Genomic DNA, 15,020 nt, shown 5'->3' with positions numbered 1-15,020 from the left:
GCCGCCGCCGCGCGCTAGGGCCCCTCGGGGCGGGCGGGGTCGGTCCCGGGGGCGGGGTCGGTCCCGGGGGCGGTGTCGGTCCCGGGGAGGGGCGGGGCGCTCGGGGCCGGTCCCGGGGGGCGGGGAACGGAGGGGCGGGCGGCGTCGCTCCCGAGGGCGGGGGCGGGGCGCGCGGGGCCGGTCCCGGGGGGCGGAGGGCGCGCGGGGCGGGTCCCGGGCCTGGGCCCCCAGCGCGGCGGGCGGGGCCGGGGAGGGGCGGGGCCGTGCGCCCGGGGCCCGCGCTAATGGCCTCGGGCGGCTCGGGGCGCGGCCCCCAGGGCGCCCAGGGGAGCGCGCGGCGGCGAGGTCGGGGCCCGGGCGCCCCGAGGTCCGCGAGCGCAGGCGGGAGGGAGCGCTCCGCCTCCCGCGGGCTTCCCTAGTCGCGCGCCGGCCCCGGGGGCTTCCTGGAGGAGGCGACCGCGGGGCGGGACTGCGCTGCGCCCGCCGGGGCCGGGACCAGGGCAAGGACCAGGACCGGGACCAGGACCGGCACCGGGCGGGAGGAGGAGGGAGGCCCGCCCGCCCCGCCGCCGGGTGTCCCGCGGTCCGCGCTCCCCGCCCCGGGCCCTCCCCCGCCGCGGGCAGGCTCAGCCGCGAAGCCGGCCCCGCGTCCGCGCCCCCCCCGCCCCCCCGCCCGGGCCCGGCGGCCGCCGCTAAAACCCGAGGCTCCGGGGCCGGGCCGGGCCCGCGCGCTCCCGCCGAGGCCCGACGGCCGCATGGAGCCCCCCGCCGAGGAGGACGCGGCGGCCCGGCAGCGGGAGGAGCCCCCGGAGGCCCGCGGCGGCCCGCGCCCGGCGTCGGTGCCCGCGGACCGGCTCCTGCAGGCGGCGCTGCTGCGGGGGGCGCGGCCGGGCCCGGGCGCCGAGGGCGGCTGCTGCGCCAAGTGCACGAAGCGGGTGCAGTTCGCCGACGCGCTGGGGCTGAGCCTGGCGAGCGTGCGGCGCTTCAGCGAGGCCGAGGAGCCGCGGGTGCCGCCCGCCGTGCTGCTGCGCCTCGGCGGCCGCCCCCCGCGCGCCCGCGCCCCGGCGCCGCGCCCCCGCCTGCGGCCGCTCTTCCAGCTCCCGGGGCCGGGCGCGGCGGCCGAGCGCCTGCGGCGGCAGCGCGTGTGCCTGGAGCGCGTGCAGTGCTCGGCCGCCGGGGGCGCGGAGGTGACGGGCTCGGGCCGCGTGCTGGGCTGCCCGGGGCCGCGGGCCGTGGCGGTGCGCTACACCTTCACCGAGTGGCGCTCCTTCCTCGACGTGCCGGCCGAGCTGCAGCCCGAGCCCGCGGAGCCGCGGCGGCCCGAGGCGGCGTCGGGGGCGCGCGGGGACGCCGAGCCGGAGCGGGAGCCGGGGCCGGGGCCGGGGCCGGGGCCGGGGCCGGGGCCGGGGCCGGAGCCGGAGCCGGGCGCCGAGCGCTTCCACTTCTCGCTGAGCCTGCCGCCCGGCCTGCAGCCCGAGGCCGGGGACGCCGCCGTGCACTTCGCCGTGCGCTTCCGCTGCGCCCAGGGCGAGTACTGGGACAACAACGCGGGCGCCAACTACACGCTGCGCTTCGGGCGCCCCCCGGACGCGCCCTGAGCCCCGCACCTGCCCGCGCCCCCGGGGCCGCGCGCCCAGACGCCCCCGAGCCCCCGAGCCCCCGAGCCCCCGAGCCCGGGCCTCCTCCCGCACGAAGGTCCTGGCCCTGCGCGCGGCCGCCGACCTCGGGACTCGCCTCCAGCCCTGGACGCGCCGTCACTTTGCTGCGGGAAGGACCCGCATCCTGGCGTCGCGCGCGGGGCCGAGGGCGGGCGCCCCAGCCTTCGCGGCAAGGCCTGCTCCTCAACCTCCCCCGCTCCGGGGTGGAGGGGGGGCCTGGCTGGGCTGTCCCGGTCCCTTACCTGGGGTCTGGGTGTTTGCACAGCCCGGACATGATTTCCGTGGGCCTCTGTACGCCTGTCCTTGAAAGAGTAAAGGCCACCTGCACACCCTCTGTGCGCACTGTGCTTGGTCCCGCAGCTCCTGCGCGGTTCGGGAGGTCTGGCTGGTCAGGGGATCTCCCTCGGCGGATCAGGCTGGCCCTTTCACGAGACTTAGCAGTATTTCCACGTTTCCTTTTTTCGGTCTTCCCTCTCTGATGCGGAGAGGCCCAGATGGACCATTCTTTAAAGCCTTTTGCAGAAGGCGCTTGGTGACTTGCAACACTAGTGGGCCTGCTGTCCCCGGCAGGGTCGCTGACCCTCATGACCCTCATCCCCTGTGTGCAGGCAGGGCACATAATAGCTGCTAGACTTCTCTGGGCCTTTAGCAGTCAGAGAAGTTGGGCTCTCAGGGGCTGGATGATGCGGGGCGAGGACGGGTGTCTTTCTGTCTGGACTCGGAGCCACAGCAGGTAGTGGTGACCTGACAGGAGGAGGCATGCCCAGCAGGTGCATGCTGCTCAGAACCAGATGGCTACTCTCAGGCTGGGCTTCTTCACTCACCTGCCGATGGCCCTGGATGCCAAGATGATGTGGCCCTGCATGAGCAGGGCTGGTGAGCATCCTGAGAGAGGACCCGATTTTCAACCATGCCGTGCTTAGTCTTTGGTAATTTGTCTGTCTTTGGTTGTCATATTTTCTGGCACGTGATTGCTACAATCAGTTCACTGTGTCATGGTAATGTTTAAGGATGGATGGCTTCTACTGTTGCTTTTTAGGAACCAGGGTAGGCATTCTACGGCCCATGGGCCTAATTCAGCCTGAAATCTGTTCTCGTAGGGCCCGAGAGCTAAAAATGATTTTTACATTTTTAAACACTTGGAAAAATTCAAAGGAAGAATACAGTTTCGTGACACAGGAGAAGTGTGTGAAATTCAGATTTCAGTGTCCATAAATAAAGTTTTATTGGAACACAGCCATGCACATTCATTTACATATAATCTCTGACTGCCTTCCTCTGCAAGAGCAAAGTTGAGTAGATGCAACAAAAACCATATGGCAAAAGCTAAAATATTTACTATATGGCCCTTTATGGAAAGCTTGCCAACTCTTGCTCTAGAGAAGTGTTTTTAACATATATGCTGAGAGTTACACTTAATAAAGCAGCTAAACTTTTTAGTAAGGTTTGCCACTTGAAATTAACCTCTTATTTAGAGGTAATACTGTTTCTATTACTTTCAGTAATCTTGATCAGAATAAACACGAAGACACCAAATGTACAATTATTATTATACAGGGGAGGAGAATCTACTTGTCATCTTTCATCTAAGATAAATGATAAATCAGTACAGCTGGAATATAGCATCCATCTGAACTGACATCAAGCTACCAAAACTGACGGATACTTCCATGCATCAAAATGAGATGTCTTAAGCCATAGAAATATTGAGTTTAGCCTCTGCTTTGGAGACCTCCCTTTTGACCATGGCAGTGTTTGCCAAAGGTAACTGAACTTGGGAAAAAAATTTTTAACATAATTATTCATGGGAAGCCATCAGAAGCCAATAAATTATAACTTACAATCAGAGTAAAGCAGACTAAAAAACAGTCACATCTATGAAATAATAACAATTCATACCTACTTATGAAAAAACTTTATAACAGTAAAAATAAGCAATGATAAGAATTACATCATTTTTCTCTTACAAACATAACCAAGCAATGTCCCTTCCTGGGTTTGGTATACTATTTCTTTTTAAAAAGTGCATTATTGCGGGGGATCTAGGTGGCTCAGTGGTTGAGCGTCTGCCTTTGGCTCAGGGCAGGACCCTGGGGTCCTGGGATGAGTCCTGCATCAGGCTCCCTGCGGGGAGCCTGCTTCTCCCTCTGCCTTTATCTCTGCCCCTCTCTGTGTTTCTCATGAATAAATAAATAAAATATTTTTTTAAAAAGTGCATTATTACATAACAACACAGATAAAAATCTTATATTTTTTCTTATGTGTTTTGGAGTACATTTTAGTTGATAAGTATTGGTAGTGTACACAGCCTATAGCACAATTTGAAATGCCAATTCATATGATAATTATGTATTATTTTAGATTGTTTGGGATTATTTAAAATTACACAAGGATGAAATGAGGAGCCCGATAGCATGATCAAAAAAGAGATCCCCTTGTCTGGCATTCTTTAAAATGGTAGTCCTTCAAATCTGGAATAAAATAAGAAATGGGTTCTAAAGAGGTGTGAAGAGCAAATTTTCTATTCCTCAAAAAAAAAAAAAATAATGACTTTCAGAAGTATATTTTGGAATTCAAGCAACTGATCTTAAAAGTACTTATTTCATAATATAACAAATGTCCAACCTGCCTTTTAGGTAAGGAAATCTAGCATTGCTGTCTCCCAAATCATGGAGAATAGCTTTTTCTAAGGTTCAGAATTTTGTAAGAGATTTGTCTGCCCGTGGTTATAGCCTTTGCAAGTACTAGGCAATCTTCTAAATGTCAATTATATTTTATAAAGAGCCAAATTTTTGTCACAGACTGAGAACAAGTTTTGTAAAGAAACATAAGGAAGTTAAAATAGGTTTTATTTTCTGAAAAGGCAGTTTCAGAGGAAGGAGCAATACTGACCACACTAGGGAAGTATTTAAGAGTATTTCCCGAAGGGAACGAGGTTTTGTTCACACCCATGCCCCAAAACAAAATTCCAAAATTCAGTTGTTGTGTTGTTGTTGTCCTCCAGGGCTGTTAACCTCAACTCTGGTGGAAATGTGAGAGCTGACAACCAGGCCCGGCTCCAGGGGCCCGAACTCTGTTCTCAGCTCAGCGACCGCCGCTGACCTCTACCGGGAGCTTCCAGCTTCTTCCTCATGGGCAGGTGGGTCCGTGGGCCCCGGGCCGGGGAATGTGGGATGAAACGTGGGTCCCCTCCCGAGGAGCTCCAGAAGCAGAGGCTGCGCTGTGGCAGTCTGTGGGGAACAGGGCTCCCCCCTCCCGTGCCCGAGGTGAGGCCAGCGTCCTGCTGCAGGGACGGGGGCTTCCTGCAGCATCGGGGCGGCCCCTTGTCCTCCAGGCCGGGGCGGAGCTGGGGCAGAGCCACTTAGTCCTGGGGCAGGTGCCCGGGGCCTTTCAGGCCGAGCCCTTCCCTGGTGACGCAGTGCTCCTGCCTGGTCCATGCTGGAGCCGTGGGGGGGCCTGCACCTCGTTCCCTGGCCCCGCACCCCCCTTGCACAGCGGGCGTGCTTGCCTCCCTGCGAGGCCTTGCACCCCGACTCCCGCGCGTTTCCTCGGGGTGTGTGGCACACGCGCTGTCAGGAGCGCAGGGAACGGCCTCCCAGAGGAAATGGGATGCTTTCCTTTCTTGTAGCGTCGTGGAACTGAATCCAATGTGTATTTTTGATTCTCCCAATGGAGCACAGGTGTGCAGTTTAGAGGGAGCCCGTGACGTGGGGGAATTGAATCGGCCGCGGGCAGGGAGCTGTGGGCGGGCCAGCCTTGCACAGCCAGTCCCCGTGAGGCCAGGGCCAGGCCGGTCTTCCAGAGATCCGGGATGTGCTTGGTGTAGACGCGGGGGCAAAGGCCTGGGGGCAGGTGGCTCAGCCCCGTGGCCCGGCTCTGCCTCCCTGCCAGGGTCCTGGTCACCCCGCACACCAGCCCACAGAGGGGAGCTCTTGTCCCTACATAGTAGACACACTCCACCTGGTGATCTGCTGGGTTTTCATGCCCCCCCCAGACCCCCTTTAGTTGGTCGGGGAGATGACCAGAAGGCAGCCCGGGGTGGTCCTCTAATCCTCCAGAGGCCGGGTGTTGGAGCCCTAAACAACTTTAGGTTCCTTAGGATTTACACTTAATTTTGAATCTTTTGAGTAGACTTTGTATCTGCGTTTTGTAGAGTCTAGTCCTTTGACCTTGGCCGTCCCCGAGTGGACAAATTTTGGCCAGGGGAGAGCAGAGTCACATTCCAGCTGAATGTCGGTTTTGGAGATGGCAAAGATCAAGGGCTTACTTTTAAGGTGTGCTGCTGAGTTTTGCTATTGAATCTAATAGAATAGTTTAAGGCAGGAGTTCAGAGCCAGTTCAGCCGGGACCTCTACACACCTACAAACATCTCCGGTAAAGCAAAAATATTCTAGACTCATGTACAGACATTTAGAGAAATGAGACTAGTATTGTAGTTCCTGATTTTAGTCACTCATCCCATTCTCATGGTTGGTATCGGGCAGGTCCTTTGAAACTGTTACCCGAGGTCATTTCCTGAGGACAGTCAATGGCATCTTCATGTATCCTGGAATGGGAAATTGTGCCTGAAAATCTGAATTGAATAAACATGGAAAACAGGTAGGTTTTTTTTTTGTTTTTTTGTTTTTTTTTTGTGGTTTTTTTTTTTTTGGTGAACTAAGTTTGAAACGTTTCATCTCCACTTTGAAAAATTCATGAGCACATCCTACAGATGGCTTTTCCAGCAAATAGCTGTGTGTGTGTTGTGCTGAGGGAGCATCCACTCCACGGATGAGGAGTTTATGGTCGTGGGAAACCAGGTCTTTCGAGGGGCCACCTTGCAGTGCTCTCCAGAGCACATGTCCTTTCAGCTCCTTCCTCCACAGCTCTGAGTAAAAAACATCCTTGTTTTCAGGAGGTTATTCTGGTGTAATGGAACAGGTTACAGTTTCCTGGAGAGAGTTAGGGTTTTGGTTTTTTTTTTTTTCTAATTTTACATTATTTAAAAAGAAATGTGAGTGTATATTCAGAACAACTTTAAATAGTCCAGAGCCTTCCATTTGTATATTCCTGTTGGGTTAAGGAGCAATTGTGATTTTATGCACAGATTTGAGGCATGTTGTTTTGTGTGTGTGTGTGTGTGTGTGTGTGTTTTAAGATTTTATTTATTTATTTGAGAGAGAGAGAAAGAGAGAATGAGCAGAGGGGGAGGGACAGAGGGAGACGCAGACTCCCCGCTGAGCAGGGAGCCTGATGTGGGGCTCGATCCCAGGACCCGAAATCACGACCTGAGCCAAAGGTAGCCACTTAACCTACTGAGCCACCAGGTGCCCCAGGCATGTGCTATTGATATTACATTTTTCAGCCAGAAAACCCCAAAGCTGATGTGTCCACTCAAATTAAGTGCAGACCCCAAGATTAGTGAGGTCTGTTGTTTTAGGATCATAAATCTATAAATCAAATTGAGTTTGAAGGTCCCAGAGATACCTATACATTGATATTGAACAGATAATTGTGAACATAAGTGGATGTTACATTGCAAGTGAATGCTTAACAATGAGCTACACAACATGTTCTTTTGCAAATACCTAAATAACAATACATATTTAGAAAGGTTTGTGAGACTCAATCCCTTTGTCCCCCCATTTCTTCAAATCTGAGTTAGAGTTTGCTTCTGTTCCTAGATCCTCTGTTATTTTGGACTTTGCGATTTACCATCGAGTCATGAAAAATGAATTTACGCATCAGTCAACATGCCCAGGGAGACTACTTTTCTGGCAGAGGAAACAACAGCTTCAAAATGGGGTTGTACGAGCCTTGAGTTCTGGGGGTGAGGGCTGCGCTGCCCGGCACTACCGACCACCAACCACCGCCTGGAGCCGTGAGAAGGTCGGAGGGGATGACGCTCCCACCTTGGGCCTCAGGCCTGGGCCACCGTTGTCCTCCCGCAGGCCCCGCAGCCTCTGGCCCGAGCAGAAGCGTGCTGCTGGCCACTGCGAGCCTTGGCTTTTGACTCTGCCCCTTCCAGGCGGTTCAGAAGATCTCACAGACGCAGGCTTCACTCTCCAGGTCACTATGTTACAGCCCAGGGGTTCTAAAAGGATTCAGCAACATTCTCTGTAGTCCGAAGAGTCCGAGGCAATGCAGATGCCTGTGGTAAGGGATCGATTATGTGATAGCAGAGGCCTGGGATTTGGGCAGGAGACTGATGTGCAGTGGCTCCTCCCTCTGTGAGTGGGGATGGAGTTGGCCTTCTGCGTGTTGGCCCAGGCCGCCCCCTCCCCATGGGGCCAGGGACACTGCCCAGGGAGGGCTCCGGCTCCCCGAAGGAGGGAAGTTGGGAGGTTCCTGCCCTGTCTGGGGGCGGGGGGTGGGTCTCAGAGCTGGAGCAAAAATGATCAACTTTTATTGGCACAGGGTCTGCCCTCCTTGGCCGAAACCAGATGGGGCCAAATGCTCCTTTATTAGCCAGACAGCAGGTACGAGAATGGGCCACTATTTCAGACAGTAGACTTTTATGTGATTCCACAGAAATTTTACAGTTCTTTCCGATAACGCGAGAGAAAATAACCTCATCAATTTCTGTCTTAAGATTTGCTTGAGAAATGTGCCCAGTGGGATGTTTGCGATGAGTAACAGATTTCTGTGAATGTGATTTTTGTTAGTGTTTATCTAAATAGAGAATTGTAGTCAAAACGCAGCCTTCATCTTTCTCCCTGATTTTTTTTTTTAAAGGCTAGTTATATTTTTGTGGTTTGAAAATGTCTTTTTTAAATTCTGAGGACTTAAAAAAAACTTTGTTTGCTGTGGTTATTTTTCTATATGTGTTAACATCTAAAAAAAAAAAAAAAAAAGAAGTGCTGAACACCAAAATTGTATTTTGAATAAAGAATGTGAAGCAGTTTGGTACTTTAAAAACTATCACTGAGTCTGGAAAATTTCTGGTGGTCACAATTGGGGCGCAGGGTGCTACTGGCTGTGCTGCCGGACATCCTACAATCACAGGGCCGCGCACCACCACAGAGAATTGTCCGGCTTAAATCCTCACTGCGGATGTTGAAAAATGAGTTAGGCGTGTGGAATTTAAGAAACAAAGTAGAGGATCATGGGGAAGAGAGGAAAAAGTAAAACAAGATGAAATCAGAGGGGGAGACAAATAATAAGAGACTCTTAATCATCGAAAACAAATAGGGTTGTTGGAGGGATGGGGTAGGGGATGGTGTAACTGGGTGATGGACATTTAGGAGGGCACGTGATGTAATGAGCACTGAGTATTACATTTGACTGATGACTCACTGACCCCTACCTCTGAAACCAATAGTATATTATATGTTAGTTAAATGAATTTAAATAAAAGTTTTAAAAATGCAAAAAAAAAAAAAAAAGAAAAGAAAAGAAAAGAAAAATGAGTTAGGGGCACCTGGGTGGCTCAGTTAGTTAAGCATCTGCTTTCGGCTCAGGTCATGATCCCAGGGTCCTAGGATTGGCTCCCTGCTCAGTGGAGGGTCTGCTTCTCCCTCTGTCCCTACCCGGCCCCTGCTTGTGCTCTCTCTCCGTCCCTCTCTATCAAATTAATAAGTAAAATCTTAAAAAGAAAAGAAGAAAAGAAAAGCTTTGAGTTAGTGTTGTACCAACATTGACTTCCTGGTTTTGACAAAATACAGTGATTATAGAAGAGATTATTATCAGGGAAAGCCGTGTACCAGATACGCGAGATTTCTCTGTACTGTTTCTGCAATTTCTTGGGAGTTTTAGACCATTTCCAAATAAAAAAAAGTCATAATAATAACAAAATTAAATTAAGCCTTCAAAAAAAAAATCCCTATCACTGAGAAGTGTATAAAGCACTGTCAGCTGCTCTGGTAGGAGAGTACACTTCTTTGCCGGGGTTGGAGGCGTGATGTGGGGAAGCCACGCGGGCTCCAGGGGAGCCAGGCCTGCAGCAGGCCCCAGCTCAGCCATCTGCGTGCTTTCAAACCCGTCCCTTAACCTGTGTGACTTTTCCTATTTGTAGGATAGGGGTGGGAACTGCCTCCTAACCAGATTGTCTTGAGCACAAAGGGAAGTGTTTTTCTTTTTTTTTTTTTTTAACAGATTTTATTTATTTATTCACAAGAGACAGAGGGGGGTGGGCAGAGACACAGGCAGAGGGAGAAGCAGGCTCCATGCAGGGAGCCCGATGCGGGACTCGATCCCGGGTCTCCAGGATCACACCCTGGGCCGAAGGCAGGCGCTCGACCGCTGAGCCACCCAGATGTCCCCAGAGGGAAGTTATTTACAAAGTCCCAAGCAGACAGTTGGTTCTCGACATCTTTCTCTTTTCCCTTTGATCTCTACCAGGTGGTTTCTACTGATTTCATTCTGACGATAAATGATGCCCATCTTCCTCGGAATGTAGGAAGAATGAGCGAAGCTCCCAATGTGCTAACCCAACTGTTCTTGTCACTGTACTAAGCCAACAGGCCACTTGTTTCCTGTTGTTCACATGATAGGATGTGCACTGTGCACGCGTGTTGTCGTAACATACACACCGTACATATGTTCACCTGACGTGCATCTTCGTGTTTCCTTGAGGCAGCTTCTTCCAAGGTGATCCAGCCTGGGTTAAGAAACTCCTTTTGGAAGGCTTCCTGTTTGGTGTTGTTGAAAATCCATTCTTTGGGACCTGTTTTGATTTCTGTGGCCACCCTCTTCTGATCTGCTTCCTTTCCCTCTAAGCTGTTCCTTGTCAGCCCCTCTGGGACTGATTCTCCTTCTGCCTGCCACACAGTTCTCCGGAAATCCACCTTTAACTCTTTTTTTCTCTTATAAAGAGAAATTCTACCGGGGAAGGCAATACATAATTCCTTTTTTTTTTTTTTTTTTTTTTTTAAGTAGGCTCCATGCCCAACTCACGGCCCTGAGATGAAGAGTTGTGTGCCCTACTGACTGAGGCCACCCTCCCCTCAGTCACCTCATCAGAAATCTATCCATTCTTTCAGCAAGAGTGGATGGGGCTCTTCTCATGTGGCCGGCACAGCCATGGTGTTGGGAGGTGTGGGGGTGAAGACATAGGGGGGAAGTGGCTCTCAGGGAGCTTGCATTCAGGCCAGTTGGGCCTTTATGGGGACAACTCCAAATCTACATCTACAGGCACCTTCTCTGCACTCATGCTCCCATCTTCCTTTCTTCTACAAACCCTAGCCAGCTCAATACACATGGGGAAGTGTTTTCCTCAAAAAAATCTGACCCCACCCCCGAATCCTGGAGTTGGTTCTGCAAGGCAGGGGAGGGCTGGTAGGCCTGTGGCTCTGCCTCTGTTCCCCTCAGATGATCCTCCCTCAGCCCCTTTGCATCACCCCTGTCTCACATGCATGTCCAGACCTCCCAGAAGTGGGACTGCCATATTGCAAACCTGTATCTACTACGGTGGAATGCACACGGAGCCCTCTGACCACAAGTCCCATAGATGTACAGATGTGTATATGCATGCACATCTAGAGGCACACAGGAGGAAGTTTCTAGCAGCGTTGTTCCTAACCTGGAAACCATGCCTCCCGCAGTCATGGGCAGCACATAGAGATCCTTACATCGTGTCCGAGGCACGGTGGATGGATCGGCAAGAGCTACAGGTGCACACATGCCATGCTGCATCTCCCTGAGACAGACCGCCCTCGAGCTACAGTTGTGGGCAGAACTTGTCTGTGGTGTCCTAACCTGTCAGTTATGTCTCTCTCTTGCTGAAGAGAAGCGCTGACTGATTTGGGTAGATTCCCACGGGACGTGATGCCGCTTGCCAGGATTAGTTCCCTCAGTCCTCACAACTGGCAGTTGGGGGCTGGGGAGGGGAAACCGTTCCTCCACTCCTGGCCCCTGGATTTCTCCCTCGCTGGTGGGCTCTTGCGCCCCCCTGTCTGCTGCCCACGGTGACCTGCTGGGTGGGCCGCAGCCATCTGCCCACGTTTTCCGGTTGTGTGGGCTCCTGTACAAGTTCTCAGGGCGTCTCCTCTCACGGCAGCAGTGGGAGGCCGCGACCTGGGCAGTGCGTACACTCTGCAGACTCACACTCACCTGGTGTGAAGGGTCTCCTTGGGAATAGGGATGTATTTGGCCCATTTTGACTCACAGGTTTGTAGACTTGGTCCCTGTAGCCTGCGCCAATAACAAAGATGCCATTCTGTTCCTACGGACCTTCGTTGGTCTTATTTCTCAAGTGGTACAAAGCTTGGGCCACTGGACTCCCCTAGGGACTTCAACACAACTCTGGGAGAGACATATTATTCCGATTTATGATTAAAGCAATTGAGTCTCTGAGAGGTTGAGTAATGTGCCGAGTAAGAGATTGAGCTTGGATGTGAATCCAGGACAGCCCGACCCGCATCCATTTCTCTTGTCCATGTTCAGCTACAACAAGCACAAAGAAGACAACCTACCAAGTTCATCCATAAGAAGCAAAGGTGGGGGATCCCTGGGTGGCGCAGCGGTTTAGCGCCTGCCTTTGGCCCAGGGCGCGATCCTGGAGACCCGGGATCGAGTCCCACGTTGGGCTCCCGGTGCATGGAGCCTGCTTCTCCCTCTGCCTGTGTCTCTGCCTCTCTCTCTCTCTCTCTCTCTCTATCATAAAAAAAAAAAAAAAAAAAAAAAAAAAAAGAAGCAAAGGCGGTTTTGCTCGGGTTCTTTCCTTCCTTCTGGGTCTCCTGGGAGGGTGAGGCCTAGACCAGACCTTCTAGGCCTCTCAGGGCGTCGCTAGACATCTAGACCTCTTAATATCGGGACAAGAGGTCCACCTCCTTCTTCTTCCTACCTCCTGTCTTCAAAGTGCCAGTTACCTACTTCTGGGGGGAGAGAGAACCCACCTACTGAAAAACGTGAACTTGTGCTCTTCCACCCGGGCCCGGATTTCATTCAACAGCATCAGTCAATGTTCCAAACTGCAAGTTACAGAAACCAGCTCCAGCCAGCTGGAGCAAACAGGGGCGTCCGTCTGATGGATGTGGGGCTACCACGTGCATCGGAAGGCAGCTGGGCCTCTCAGGGCCACCGGAATCAGGAGGCTCTCTCTGCCTCCTCCCGCTCCGATCTGCTGCATTCGTCTCTCCCTGCAGACTAGCATCTCCTCTCTCCGTCCGCATGACAGATGGAAGGTGGCTGCTCTGCATCTCCCGAGTCTGTGCCCTCCAGTTCCAGCAAAGAGCCCAGCTGGAAATGGAACTCTCGTGCCTGGTTCTGAGTTTCTTTCTTTCTTTCTTTTTTTTTTTTTTAAAGATTTTATTTATTTATTCATGAGACACCCACAGAGAGAGAGGCAGAGACACAGTCAGAGAGGGAGAAGCAGGCTCCATGCAGGGAGCCCGATGTGGGACTCGATCCTGGGTCTCCAGCATCAGGCCCTGGACTGAAGGGAGAGCTAACCTGCTGAGCCACCCGGGCTGCCCCCTGGTTCTGAGTTTCTAAGAGAAAAAATTCGGCCCACTTTGGGTCAAACAGGGTATGCATCTCTGTTCCATTAGCTGCGGCTGGAAGTGGGGTAGGATTATGATGTGAAATGGTTGTCAAGAACCCCCGATGCCTGTTGGGGTCTCGGGAGGTGGGCAGATACCCCAAAGTGTCTCTACTGCAACACAGTAAAACACACAGTAATGTGAACTGCAGACCTACAGCAGTGCAGTGAGGTGTATGTCTGGGGACGTGAATTTGCCCCAAGGGAGACGTGTTGTTGGCCTACGTGTGTTTCAGTGAGAGGCAACCCCACCCTGCCAGTGTTTCAGGACCCAGCATTCCAATTATCTTTGCGTCACTCCTATTCTTTAAGTATCCCTTCGCTCATCAAATCTGTCACTTGCAAATGCCGTTTGGATTCATTCTTCCCTCTGGATCCAGTCCCTACCACGGCGCACCCCAGGCAGGCGTTAGACTGCATCTAAGTGACGGCGACAATTTCCCGGCTGTCTCCCCCAAGAGGCATCGTGTGCACCAGGCAGTTAATCTGCCGTGTCCCACCATCCCCTTCTTAACAGCTCTCTTCCCACCAAATAAAACTCAGGCTCCTTAGCCTAGAATTCACAGTTCAGGCAGAAATATTTTCTCCCTTTGATCTCCCCTCCCCTCCCGCTCCTAGCCCTGAAAGTAGGGCCCTCCTAGGTAACTTACCCCCTTAGACTTTGCAAAGGTATTTACATGTCTTAGGTGCTGTCAGTGAGCATATTAAGGGAAAAAATCTCCATCTGGTTCATTTTTACATCCCCTAAGGTGTCTGATACAGTTTTTCTTTTTTTAAGATTTTATTGATTTATTCCTGAGAGACACAGATAGAGGCAGAGACACAGGCAGAGGGAGAAGCAGGCGCCTACAGGGAGCCCAATGCGGGACTCGATCCTGGGACCCTGGGGTCACGCCCTGGGCCCAAGGCAGGTGCTCCACCGCTGAGCCCCCGGGCATCCCAGTCTCTTCCATTTCTGAAACACTCCTCCAACAACTTGCTCCCTTCCACTCCCGCCGTATCACTTCTCATCGGGTCAGTGACGAGAGCCTCCTGATGTCACTCACCCATGTGTCCCTCCAGTCTGGTTTCATACAGAAGCTACAACTGACTCATAACACGGTCACTTAACCCTTTTCTCTTAGACTGCCGTCCCAACTCCTTGCCTTGACTTCCAAGGGCCTTCGGAAAAGGTGACGTCTCATCCCATACCACTGTGCTCCTTGTGGATGATTCTTTTTTTTTTTTTTTTTTTAGATTTTATTGATTTATTCCTGAGAGACACACAGAGAGGCAGAGACCTAGGCAGAGGGAGAAGCAGGCTCCATGCAGGTTGCCCAGTGCGGGACTCGATCCTGGGACCCTGGGGTCACGCCCCAGGCCCAAGGCAGGCGCTCCACCGCTGAGCCCCCCAGGCGCCCCTCTGATACAGCATTCTAAATGAATGCTACAACACCTAAAGTTTGCTCGCTCATTCTGTATCACATATGGTAGAAGATCCTTAGGGCCACCCTGTCAGGTGGGTAGGCAGTTAGGGCCATTCCAGAGATGGGGAAACAGAAGTTTAGAGAAGCTACTTACCTGGGATCTCGCTGCCAGGAAGAGGCGAAGCTGGAAGAGGAGAAGAACCAAGGACTTTCTGGGACGTGGGCAGCTTGGGGCCACGGTGTGCACCTGCCCCTTTGTCAATCCTCAGCCCAAGCGGCCGGGCCGAGCTGATCTAGCCGGCACTCCCCATCTTCCGCGTCCCACTCGGGGGGCTGATTCATGCCCCAGGATCTCTCCAGCTCTCTCCAATCGCGGTTCTCTTGCTCTCGTAGCCCGTCCAGCCTCTGGTCATTTTCCAGCTGTTCTCCATGTGTTTAGCCGCACTCCCCCGACAATGCCCAGGCATAGGAACCCCGGGCTCACCCACAAGCTGCCTC

General features: G+C 53.1%; 1 protein-coding gene across 1 annotated transcript; it reads left to right on the top strand.

Moving 5' to 3' along the window:
- The first annotated feature begins 755 nt into the window (after positions 1-755).
- Positions 756-8,558, top strand: PPP1R3G (protein phosphatase 1 regulatory subunit 3G). The gene is made up of 4 exons (XM_077886215.1): positions 756-2,587; positions 4,663-4,797; positions 6,143-6,257; positions 7,322-8,558. Exon 1 carries the CDS (start codon positions 756-758, stop codon positions 1,596-1,598), a length of 843 nt encoding a protein of 280 aa, XP_077742341.1. The 3' UTR covers positions 1,599-2,587; positions 4,663-4,797; positions 6,143-6,257; positions 7,322-8,558.
- The last annotated feature ends 6,462 nt before the right edge of the window (positions 8,559-15,020 follow it).

This window comes from Canis aureus, chromosome 37 (assembly GCF_053574225.1).
Source record: "Canis aureus isolate CA01 chromosome 37, VMU_Caureus_v.1.0, whole genome shotgun sequence".
Taxonomy (NCBI): Eukaryota; Metazoa; Chordata; class Mammalia; order Carnivora; family Canidae; genus Canis; species Canis aureus.
This window is presented reverse-complemented; position numbering and strand designations above follow the sequence as displayed.

Excerpts from the sequence above, each read along its gene's own strand:
- PPP1R3G (XM_077886215.1), top strand. The coding sequence starts at position 756 with ATGGAGCCCCCCGCCGAGGAGGACGCGGCGGCCCGGCAGCGGGAGGAG.